At 41.4% G+C, this 11,553-nt stretch overlaps 4 protein-coding genes across 8 annotated transcripts in view; 1 reads left to right on the top strand and 3 right to left on the bottom strand.

The window, feature by feature from the left end:
- Positions 1 to 3,919, bottom strand: part of LOC125760419 (inner centromere protein A) — a 73,400-nt gene extending 69,481 nt beyond the window's left edge. The window contains exon 1 of one of the 5 annotated variants that reach the window (XM_049420536.1): positions 2,719 to 3,919. In XM_049420536.1, coding sequence (XP_049276493.1) covers positions 2,719 to 2,776 — 58 coding nt within the window. In that variant the 5' untranslated portion in view covers positions 2,777 to 3,919. The remainder of the gene's footprint in view (positions 1 to 2,718) is intronic. The other 4 variants (XM_049420535.1, XM_049420543.1, XM_049420539.1 and 1 more) reach the window with 4 other exon arrangements.
- Positions 3,920 to 4,576: 657 nt separating this feature from the next.
- Positions 4,577 to 7,077, top strand: LOC125760435 (acetyl-CoA acetyltransferase). The gene is made up of 4 exons (XM_049420576.1): positions 4,577 to 5,041; positions 5,620 to 6,470; positions 6,537 to 6,699; positions 6,770 to 7,077. Exons 1-4 carry the CDS (start codon positions 4,987 to 4,989, stop codon positions 6,886 to 6,888), a joined length of 1,188 nt encoding a protein of 395 aa, XP_049276533.1. The 5' UTR covers positions 4,577 to 4,986; the 3' UTR covers positions 6,889 to 7,077.
- LOC125760450 (U7 snRNA-associated Sm-like protein LSm10) lies at positions 6,952 to 11,489 on the bottom strand. Its single transcript, XM_049420591.1, has 3 exons — positions 11,242 to 11,489; positions 11,053 to 11,170; positions 6,952 to 7,249 (listed from the first exon to the last, which is right to left on the bottom strand). Exons 1-3 carry the CDS (start codon positions 11,376 to 11,378, stop codon positions 7,109 to 7,111), a joined length of 396 nt encoding a protein of 131 aa, XP_049276548.1. The 5' UTR covers positions 11,379 to 11,489; the 3' UTR covers positions 6,952 to 7,108.
- LOC125760433 (5'-nucleotidase domain-containing protein 1) lies at positions 7,363 to 10,008 on the bottom strand. The gene has a single exon (XM_049420574.1). It carries the CDS (start codon positions 9,999 to 10,001, stop codon positions 8,412 to 8,414), a length of 1,590 nt encoding a protein of 529 aa, XP_049276531.1. The 5' UTR covers positions 10,002 to 10,008; the 3' UTR covers positions 7,363 to 8,411.
- Positions 11,490 to 11,553: the final 64 nt, after the last annotated feature.

Here is an 11,553-nt window from a genome sequence, read left to right on the forward strand (position 1 = left end):
ACAAACCAAAGTTTCCAACATACTTATGTTTACATAATTATACATGTTCATTGTATTTTTTTATTTACTTCATTCCGCTCTGAACTCTACTCACTCCAATTTGGAATTGTCATATAAAATTATAGTACAAATTTATATTCAAATTTTCACCAACTGCCGCAACACGATGGAATAGCAGAATTTGCAAATGCAATGCAATTGATGTAATTAATTCAGCTAAGTTGGATGTTATATAGTTAACGTTGTTGGACGTATTGTTGTTAGTTAACAAGAGGGTTTATGAACAGAAACCATAATAAAAATATAAACTAGCACAGTATCCTATCTTCGAGATATGTAGATTCGTCGAAGTCAATGAACATGTGTCATTCCATTTCCACATCCGAATACGCCATTTCTGATCTCGTAAACATAAGGTAATAGATAATAAAGATAGAAGAAAGCAATGGACATATTTCTGCCAAGTCGATGGAAATTACCAAATCAAAATACCATCACTTAATAGTCATATCAAACGAGGGTCAGATAAAGGTATAAAAAGCACAAGATGTTTTGCAACAAACGATAAATAGTGTGCGAAAGGAGGAAATAAAGAATTCATTTTCTTACAACAAAAATTAACACGAGACTCGAAAATAGCCGGTCTATAGCGCTCATCGTGAAGAGCTGTTACTTCTCGTATGACATCAACTAAGCGGACATACAGTTTCTATTATATGTAAACGGACTTTCCTTCTTACCAGAAGCACTATGGGTACTATATACCAAAAAATGTTGTCGTACGCCCTCAAAACGGCATGCCAAAAATATACACCACGCAAGACATTTCAATATGCTAAACAGCACTACCATTACGCTGCACCTTTAGTGCTTCATGTAACGACAGCAGGAAAATTTCGCCTCAACTTTCTCGAATATCATGTTTGCTTACGAATAATTTTGTCTCTTCTATCATTGCTTTTTCCCAAGTTAAATTGTTTTATTCATTTGCTTCCCGTCTTCGCTCGCAGGATTTCAACTGGTATGCACAAATCAAAGCTCGTTTTTCCATGGTGTCCTGGGTCTTATTCTTTTTTTTTTTTAAGGCTTCCTTTCTGATTTGAACTTAGTATTGAGAGTGATAAGGATGCACATTTCAAATTAATATTTATTATTTATTATTTTATTTATTAGCGTAGGGACGGCCAGGCCGTATATCTTACAGATTATCCTTATTATCTAACATTGTTACGCTACTTATGGTTATGTGAATAAGGGACATTTCCTGCCCTCCTTCTACGGTTGCATCTTATCGCTGGTGAACTCGGTGAACATTTCAAATTAATATGTAATTTTGAAATTCATTTAAAATTTTCCTTAGCGGTCGGTCGAACAGGACAGTCATAAGAGTACTTCACAATAACACGTCCGTTGTTACTCAAAACCTCGTATGCATCCATTATATCACTTACCACCTTCCATTAAAGGATGCATGCTAATACGTACGACGTTTGGCGGCCACGTTTAACGAAAACATCCTTTACCTTAATTCTTAATCCAAATTGCTATTGAAAGCAATTGATTCCGCTTTCGTTCTTATCGATTTTCAATAAAACTCGACCTCGGAAACCAGCCAGCTAACATTTTCTTCTGTATACTTTCCACTCTAATAAAGCGACCTAATACTTCCCACTTTGGGGGACGAGCCCTTTCATTTCCTTTCTTTAAACACAAAACTGTTGCCAAGGTAGCCGTGTCTGGTGGAATGCTTCGTATACAAGTGAGGTACCCTAGCAAGAATGCAAACTTCCGGTAACATCGATACATCATCGATCGATCAGCCGCGTCCGTAAAAAAAACGTCATCATTTTGATACTCTGAATATGATTTTTCTTGTGGTGGTGTTGTTTGCTTCGATTCCACAAAAGATTACGTAATAATTGAAAGAGGAACAAAAACCCGCATCAGATTGCAACTTCGACTGCTTCCGGTGTGCGAAATCCCATTACCACTACGACCCGAACAAAGTGTAGGCCATCGAACTCCAAAACACACCACTGCCTGCCCGCAAGTTGCATCCACGAACAATTCGAACTCATCGATCTATTCTCGTTCACACCCTGCCGGAGAATGCGCATTCTCTTATTTATATTTACATATATTCAAGGCGTACGTGGAGAAACAATACCATACAGTAAAAGTGTACTCTACAAACCAGTTCATTCTCCACCTGCTGCTACCTGCTATACCTGGGAAAAATAGCCACCGTCTGTTTTTTCATTGTCCTACCGTTGTTCACAGAATATCATCAATTGTGTCAGATGTCGGACAAAGGTTGCTCAACCGAGTAAAAAGACAACATGCAAAAACGACTAACGCAGTGTGGACAGATGGTGATGAACTTCATCTCTTTTGTTTACCTTCATATGGTGTTACAAATTCGATGGCCAAATACTGTCTCAAGGTTAAACTACAGTTTTGTCGCCTAGTACAGTGAAGCGACTTAACATGGAAGATCGACAAGTATTCTTCCCCCGTTTCTCGTCAATGAAGCAAGCGCCAAGAAAATTAATACAGGATTTGCGGATCATACTTCTGGAAGGAGAGATGTTTACGCACATAACCGGTCTCTTGGAAGGAAAAAAAAAACGATAGATATAATGTTTGTTCCAGGCTGTTCTGCATCCATGTTCGTGTTCGAAGCCGGAAACACGTGATCCGACCGGCAATCTGCCCTACCTGGTGACTGCGTTTTGTTGTTAAGAATTTCGTTAATTTCTTCCGTAGAATCCGCCATACTGATGAGGAATTGGTGTCTTAATGGCGTAAGAAAGCGCCTGATTTTTGCTCTAAATTAAAAGCAATTGAAGATATGAATAACGCTGTAGATGAGTGTGGTCGAAACAATTTTTCCTATTAGCGTGTTTCGACGTTCAGCGATGTTCTATATGCCCTTTTGTCGGCAATCGGCACAGCTCGATGGATACTGCAACTTTCTTCTTTACTTCGGTTCACGAGATGCGAGAGTTGCACTTTTTCCAGCACTGCCAACACGGCAAACTCACACACACATTCACAATAACACACACATACACACTTAGCTACAGACACTTTTGGCTTGCTTAGAACAGAGTGCTGAACCTTGAATGATTTTCGCTTGGATCGATTATTTTCGTGCAAAATGCCTTTACGTGAAACAAGCTGGACCTTTTTCTTTCCTCGTCAGGGCCAACACGGGCATACGCACGCACGCATACACACACTATCGAAATTGATCGACTCAGCTGCTTTGGCTAGCAGCTCACCGTGTGCGAGTATATTTCTTTTCTTTTCCTTTCTTTTCACTGTTCCCGAACGCACTCACTCTCAGCACGTTACACACCTGTCCGGAAAAAGCGACGGACACGAAATATACGCAATCTGGTCTGGCTAACTCGCGGGGGTGGACGCAAACATACACACAGGTACACCATCAAACCACACCTGACGAAGACGAGAGCGAGCAAGCGAAACAGACTGTTTCGCTTTTCTCGGAACAAGCGCAATGGGATGCGTATATTTCTGACAGATAATTACAGCGATGACGACGACAGACGACAGAAAGGTCGTCGGCAAGAGGGTGGAGTTTTTAATCTTCGATAAAATTTGCTTTGCACAACCGTGACCTTTCGATTAGTTTTCTGAAACGTATGCAACAACTCGCAAGCACTCGCACGGAATGGAAAAGAACGAGGAAAACAAGAACTTATCGGCTGATTGCACGTCGATTTGCCTTTTGACTTTCGCGAATGGGTTTTTCGTTCTCGTTTCTGGTCACCTATTTTTTTTTTCTCGCACAAGTCCGGACACGCACAGCAACCACACGACCGCACAGCCACACGTTGTTTTTGGTAATGATCTCTCTCGTTTATCCGTGCTGTTTCCAACAGGGAGCCGGATATTCCATCATCGATTGGCAGCTTAACTGACACTTGCGTGGGTTTATAAATTAATTTTGAGTGCTTCATTTTTTCGAGCCCGCGGATGATTCACCATATAGGTATACCTATATAATATTCTCGTATTGTGATGTTTGTTGCCGAACTCCTCCGAAATGGTTGCACCGATTTGTATAAAATTTTCACTTATCTTTCGTTAGGTATGAGAATAACTTTTAAAGTATTTTTTGTTTCGCTAGCTGATCTATGGCCTATGCTATACGTTCTTTTCTGTTTCTGTTTTGGGGTCTTTGAAACAGCACAACACAACACAACAGAGACAATCAATCAAAATAGATACATGACGATTTATTTGTGCTTTTTGTGTTGCATAATTAAAATTACGATTTCGAGCATTGAAATTATAACAAAAAATACTGCTGTCTCCGCACATTGTCGTTAAATGTGCCATTTTTATTAATATATTTGTTGTTATTGATTCATATGCCAATATGGAGTTCCAAAACACTTCAAATGACATTGTCACAATCTAAAATTCTGGTTTAGATGAGAAATTTTACTTAATTTAATACATTTCTGTAAAATCCTAAAAGCCTCGTTTTCAACGAATATTGTAATTTGTTCACCAACTGTCAACAGTACAGCTGGGTTTGGCTCAACCTCGTATGGCATTAGACGCTCGTGTAAACAATAGCAGCGGTGCTGGTGTTTGTAAAATTCATTCGTAAAACCCCGCTACCTATTGCGTAAAGTGCTTCACCATACACCCGCTTATTCGGTGGGGAGGGATATGCGTATTGAAATCCCGTTTCTTCTGTTGTTCCCAAGTGTTAAAATTTCATTCGTGAAACTCACTTGCGCTAGTGACCACGTTGACTTGTTGCGTACCTGTCATCTGTAGCGGCGTTTTCTTATTTTGCCTTGTCTGCATAATCGTGTGCATCAACTGTTGCCTTTCCGTGCATTCCTAACCTTATCAGTGCATTTATTGCATTTCAATTTTGACGAACTGAGAGTGTTATAGAAACATAACGTGTCGTGTAACATCATACCCTCAGCTTGAATCAAAATGACTTCAGCACCAACAGAAGTTTTCATCGTATCGGCCGCCCGAACCCCGATCGGTAGGTAAATAAATGTTTCCTACCTCTGAACAAGTTTAAAACCCAAAAGAGTGCCTATACTTGACAGCAATATTCTACAATAAAAAATATACCTAAGATACGCTGCAGCCGTCCATGCGTCCATGCCTTCTTTTTTTTCGAAGACCAAGTCCAAACGTGTCGTTGCGCGACGAGCGAAATTATCAATCCGATATGTTGCATACGCATCAACACAGCAGGCGAACGACTGGAATAGCTTATCTTTCTCGACAAATTCAGAGATGACACCATTTGTACGATTTCTTTTATGTAACAGCACCCAGAAATAACATGTAAATTAGTTAACATCGACTGAAAAGGCTTGAACTAACGTCTGGTCTGTTGGTGGAATAGATTATCTAAGCCATCAACACTAAAATATGCGTACATTTACATAACAAAAAAATCAATCTCAACGTAAGTCGTCATTTAACGGAGACGTTTTTTTATAACATTAGAGGCTCATTAGAAAGACGTTTAGAATCACCTTAATGGTAATTAAGTCAGGTACAACACGGTCCAAATTACTTAATTATAATTATTTCAATGGTCTATTGCAGGCAATTTCATGGGAACACTCGCCTCGCTCAGCGCCGCCGATCTTGGTGCCGTGGCTGTGAAAGGAGTGCTGCAACGTGCCGGTGTAGATCCTGCTGATGTCAATGAAGTTATCCTTGGTCAAGCATTAACAGCCGGACAGGGACAGAATCCGGCCCGCCAAGCCTCCATGAAGGCCGGTGTACCGAAGGAAGTACCGGCCTACAACATTAATATGCTATGTGGGTCGGGCCTTAAAACGGTTGCCCTAGGTTATCAAGCAATACGTGTTGGCGATGCTAACGTGGTTGTTGCGGGTGGGCAAGAATCGATGTCAAAAGCACCACACGTCATTCATCTGCGCGGTGGCACTAAAATGGGCGAAGCCAAGATGGTCGATTCGTTGTTGAACGATGGTTTAACGGATGCGTTCCACGACCTGCATATGGGTGTTACTGCAGAAAATCTTGCCGCAGAATATAGCATCAGTCGAGAGGCCCAGGACACGTTCGCTGCCAAAAGCCAACAGTTGGCAGAAGAATCTCAACAGAAAGGATACTTCACGGAGGAGATTGTTCCGGTTGAGGTTCCAGGACGCAAAGAAACGATTAGGCTCGCGGTCGATGAATACCCCAAGCATGGTACAACGATGGATGGATTGGCCAAGTTGCGACCGTGCTTTATTAAGGACGGTACGGTAACACCGGGTAATGCTTCCGGGATAAACGATTCAGCTGCAGCTGTGCTGCTGATGTCCGCGGAGGAGGTCAAGAAGCGAGACGCTAAACCATTGGCAAAAATCGTAGCTTATGCACAGACTGGAATTTGCCCTAAGACGATGGGTGCTGGACCGATATCAGCCGTGCAAGCTGTGGTAAAAATAGTTAAGCTAAATTTTGCGAAATACCCAAAAGAACTTACAACATTTATTTGCTTACAGCTACAAAAAGCCGAATGGAAAATGGATGACGTCGATCTTTTTGAATTGAACGAAGCGTTCGCCGCTCAAGCACTGGCCGTCAACAAGGGTCTTGGTGTCGATCCGACGAAGGTTAACGTTGGCGGAGGAGCAATCGCTCTCGGCCATCCAATTGGAGCATCAGGTAATACAGTTAAAACCGTACGATGTAAGCATATTACCAACCATTTTAAACTCAATATCCTATATTGCAGGTTGTCGTGTGCTTGTAACACTTCTCTACGCTTTGAAGCGAACAGGCGGCAAGAAAGGAATTGCATCGCTATGTGTTGGTGGTGGAATGGGTGTCGCGATGGCCGTGGAATTGGTGTAAGGTTTTATTTGTTTACCGCAATATTCTCTGCAACATGTGTACTTATGATTACCGATCGATATGTATTTTTGCGTACACGCATGTATTTTCCCTTTATATAAAAAGTATTGTTCTGTTACGCAGACACCGCCCTTTGCAAAACAGCATAACCATAGGTGAATTGGTAATAAACGGATGATTAACTTGTAATATTTGCAGTGCCATATAATTTCTCTGAAGGTCACACCATATTGTTCTCAACCATCGTTGCAAGATTGTTCAGCACGGCACGTTTCTGCTTAAATGTGAGCTTTTTATCGACCGGTGTTTTCTTTCCCGTCATCGTGTTTATATACTCCTCAAAGGATGCTTTTATGTTTATCTGTGGAAGAGAGAGAGATTCGAATGTGGATACAGTTAGAACTACATAAACTTATATACCTAGTCGATTTTCGAAATCGTTTCCCAACTTTATCAAAAACCACGAAACAGAACTGCGGTCGTGTAGTATGTCTGGTATTTATTTACTTCCAGCTACATTATCCATAGTTCGACAGGTTAAACAAGAGAGTAGATCGCGCTACGCACATTTATATCTATCTAGTTATTGATTTTTCTTTTTATTTTAAATTTTTATCGCTCGCTAATTATGTTTGCAATCTGCCATTGGGTTTTACATACGATAATGGACTTATCAGGAAAATTTCACACACTTAATCCTATATTTTGCGTTCTTCGATCATCATTGGAACTGCTAGATGTTTTAAACTTCTTTAGGCTCAATCTTTAAGAATATTCAAAGCTATTGTTTTACAATTTTCAACTGCGAATCTTTGTTACCGCAGACACTCTCATTCCGTAAGCTTTAAGCTACATACTATGGCTTATATGTTACATTGAATACGATCAACACAACCGTTTATACGAAAACCAAGTAAATATTGTTTTTATCACGGGATTAATTTCCCGACTGCATTGTTTTGTGCAAATAATCGTTCTTTTGCTGTAAAAAAAAGCGTGCGCAAACGAGATGCAATAAATAAAATTAGAAGAATTTTGCTTAAGTCTTACGTTATCGCACAAACAACTATCTTTGTATAATGTTGATATTGTCACCATAGATAACAGCATGTGTAACGTACCTTCTTTAAGGAAATACAGTAGTAGATAGAGAATGTATAGTTCGGAAACTATATCTAAGAAAACAGCAGTGAACTAGGTATTCACAACGATTTACTATTACCATGTTAACGTTAGAACCTGGCAGAGGCTGCACATTTCATAGAATACTTCGAGCAATGTTAACACATTCTCAAGTAACAGATGGTATTATATCATATACGTCGTGTAGAATAGTTTGGTAAACCTTGTCAGCGTTCAACGGCTCATGAGTTCCCTTGGCGTAGTCGTTTCAGATTCAATTCGTACACATTGTCGCTCAATTCGCAAACACCATGGAAATACTCACGATCCTTCTCAGAAATATCATACACTTTTTGGATTTTGCACATACAGCAGTGATAGATAGATTTACCGTCTTAAAATCAATTGTTGATCAGCTTTAGCGGCTCGGCCGGATAGTAACCATTACAGCTCACGTTTTCCGTGAAACTATTGTAACTATGATCCAGTGGATATTTGGCCACTTCATCCATCGAAGGAACGCAGATTTTGGCGTGTTGCTTTATAAGCCCGGCCCATAGTGAGGCATCTTCAACGCCTGGTCCTGACCGAGTAGTGAAGAACGATCCCCAGAACTTTGACACTATGTACGGTGCGTCTGGATGGCCGGTCTCGCAGTCGCGCATGCCTTCCGCTGCCATTTCCTCCACAATTGCTACCGTATCGGCTGTCGTATACTTGGATGGCGTGTACATGTCTTGTATAAGATTGTCCCCGACGTACAAATATCGAGGATCAGACTTGTGGCTGATTTTACTCAACAACACAGTCAAATCGCGCCAATTACCTTGCGAATAGACACCGTAACGTTCCAGCTGCCCGGCGGTCAGCGGTTCCGTCTCATCGTGACCTTCGAGTCGCACGAACGGTTTGCCTGCCGTAAAGAACCCCGGTTTCTTGGCAAACCCAACGACTACATCAAACAATTCGGGCCAATCTGATCCAAATGCGTACGAAGCGGTAAAGTTTGCAAAATCAATGTGTGAACCCGTCACTAGGAAAGTGGTTTTGGTTTTCTTTAGCTCGCGTAACCACTGCACTAACTCCGGAGAAGCTTTCTGCAGGAACTGGTCTGGGTTGGCCTTTAGGGCTTCGAAATAACCGCCAATATTGGCGCCAAAGTGATCTCGCGAATACATGTACACTAGCCCATCAAGAATATCTGGCCAAACATTGTACCGACCGATGCGCTCGTGAGCTTCTTCATCCAAAGTGTCGATAACTCGTCCGAACAACAGTGTGGCACAAATGTCAAAATAATCCAGCACCGTTCGTATCTGCTCCGATAGTGGTCCATTCCAAGCGACTAACATATTTCGGCAGTACTCGTTCGTCACTTCCCAGCGTTTCTCGTCGCCGTAGTAGGCGCGAATCTCTTCATCTGCCATGCGCTTTGTACCATGGGTCGCCTGCTGTATCACACCATCGGGATCAAGCTTCAGAATGTTACCCCGATGAAAGTCGATGATCAATCCTCGTTGTAGAAAATCCTTGTCGATCGGCTTTAGCAAATGCTGGCCTGAGTATCCGCGTTGCTCTACTAGAAACCGCGACACGGTCCGATACTCCAACTCGATCATTTCACCGATCCGGTAACGAAGCAACGTATTATCCAAGTCGAATCCGACACAATCGTAGTCGGCGAAACTAAACGTATCCGCTCCAGTCATGATGCGGTTGGCTGAATAGCGTGAATAGAACCGTTCTGTTCGATCGTAAAGGCGCGGCAGGGTGCGCGAATGCAATTTCAACGTGAGGCCAATGTTTTGACAGTACTCCTGACAGCTAGATGCCGTGGTTCTTGGTGAAACGTAATGCAAACGTATCGTCGTAGTGGTGATATTGGTGCGGATAAACGGTAAACTTGCTGCGATTACTTCCGACGAAAGACTGCCACCGAACAGACCCGCATTGTTGCCGCAACGGCCCAGAAATTTTATCGAGGATCTCATGATTTTTTTAATCCGTATTTTCGAGATTTATTTTGGTTCAACCACCATTCACCAGAATATCGCAGGGCACACACACGCACACGTGTGAATTAGCTTCGCTCCCGCGGGTGATCACGCAAATAGTTGCTCGACCGCGTGACTACGTTTTCCGTTCTGTAGTGAAGCTTTGTACGGTTCTCTCGCTCGAACTCCTTTCGTATCTCGCACAAGTTTAGTGTTTCACTCGCTTTAACTCGTTGCCCAAACACGAATCGAAAACAAACATAGACTTTCCGCTGATTAAAAACAACATTCGCTAGATTCAGTCGAACAGTGGATGGGAAGTGAGAGGAAGCATTGTTCAGAGAGAACTGCCGCGGCCTCGGTTGCCATCTAAGGGGTGATTTTTACGTAACTCAATGAGGCCAATCAACAATCCTAAAAATGTACATCACACCATGATATATGCCACCGCTTGACCACAAATTTGATAGCGCGCTTGCGAACAGCGACGTATCGATTAACTTACGAAAAATACACACAACCACTGTAAGAATACTTTAAATTCGTCGAGTTGATTTTACGCCGATCCCGATATAAATTTGCAGCTTTAACTCAAGCAGTGCAGTGCTGTGTGGGATTTCAGCCTTAAATTCATTCATTCGAATGTGGTCCTCTAGTTCTTGGTAAGTTCAACATTTCACTAGCCTGGCGTTGTCAGTATGAAAATCCACTATTAAACTGATTGGTATCAAGAGACAAGTTTTAAATAATGACGCCTTTGCATGTTGTCTCAATTGAAAATACAACTACAAATACTGCAACTGGCAACAACTTAAATCATTTGCAACGCATTCGCAGCAAAATACCTATGTTTGTTTTGATCGAGAGCGTAACTTTCATGGCGTAACAAAACTGTCAAACCAATCAGCTGTATGCATTCATTTTTATTTATTTTTTTGCATACCAACACAACTCAATTATGCCATATAATTTCAAACGTAGATTTTGTAAAATGGTCATTCAATAGTTGTGAATTGTCTGAACTTAACCAAACAAGAGCCATACTTACATCTTTCGGGATATGTATGTAACGTATATACTTGGAATAGATCACAAAATTTTCCAACAGATACTGCCGCCCAAGTTGATCGATGAAAACCGCGTTTTCCATGGTAACGTTCATGAAACTGAAACAAACCCACAATCCATTTTTACACTAATGTATTACCCTCAAATTTTCACAGATTCGTATACGCACCCATCAACGTCAACTATCGTTCCTGCTACCGTAGTTTCATTCTGCAAATCGAGCAACGTGTTCCTGCCGATCAGACACTGAACCAACCCTGTTAGATAGTTGACGGAATGAAACTTCTCTTTTCCCTTAAAATCCATTCAAGGTTTATTATCGGAACAAGACAAAATAACACACTACAAAGAACTCGGAAATCGTTTCATCCCGCCTGATGCTGCGTCTATTTACACTGAACCATTTCGTACAATAATTATATCAACTGTCAAAGCTAGTTGAATAAGCACATGTTTAATGCTACCTAAATGATCGCCTGGA

Source organism: Anopheles funestus, chromosome 2RL (genome assembly GCF_943734845.2).
Source record: "Anopheles funestus chromosome 2RL, idAnoFuneDA-416_04, whole genome shotgun sequence".
In the NCBI taxonomy this organism is placed as follows: Eukaryota; Metazoa; Arthropoda; class Insecta; order Diptera; family Culicidae; genus Anopheles; species Anopheles funestus.

Bases quoted from the DNA above. Each gene is read 5' to 3' on its own strand.
- LOC125760433 (XM_049420574.1), bottom strand. From the start codon at position 10,001: ATGAGATCCTCGATAAAATTTCTGGGCCGTTGCGGCAACAATGCGGGT.
- LOC125760435 (XM_049420576.1), top strand. From the start codon at position 4,987: ATGACTTCAGCACCAACAGAAGTTTTCATCGTATCGGCCGCCCGAACC. The intron at 6,471-6,536 runs GTAAAAATAGTT...ATTTGCTTACAG, and splicing joins TATCAGCCGTGCAAGCTGTG to CTACAAAAAGCCGAATGGAA. The intron at 6,700-6,769 runs GTAATACAGTTA...CCTATATTGCAG, and splicing joins CCATCCAATTGGAGCATCAG to GTTGTCGTGTGCTTGTAACA.
- LOC125760450 (XM_049420591.1), bottom strand. From the start codon at position 11,378: ATGGATTTTAAGGGAAAAGAGAAGTTTCATTCCGTCAACTATCTAACA. The intron at 11,171-11,241 runs GTGCGTATACGA...GGTTTGTTTCAG, and splicing joins ACGATAGTTGACGTTGATGG to TTTCATGAACGTTACCATGG. The intron at 7,250-11,052 runs GTAAGTATGGCT...TCTCTTCCACAG, and splicing joins ACATACATATCCCGAAAGAT to ATAAACATAAAAGCATCCTT.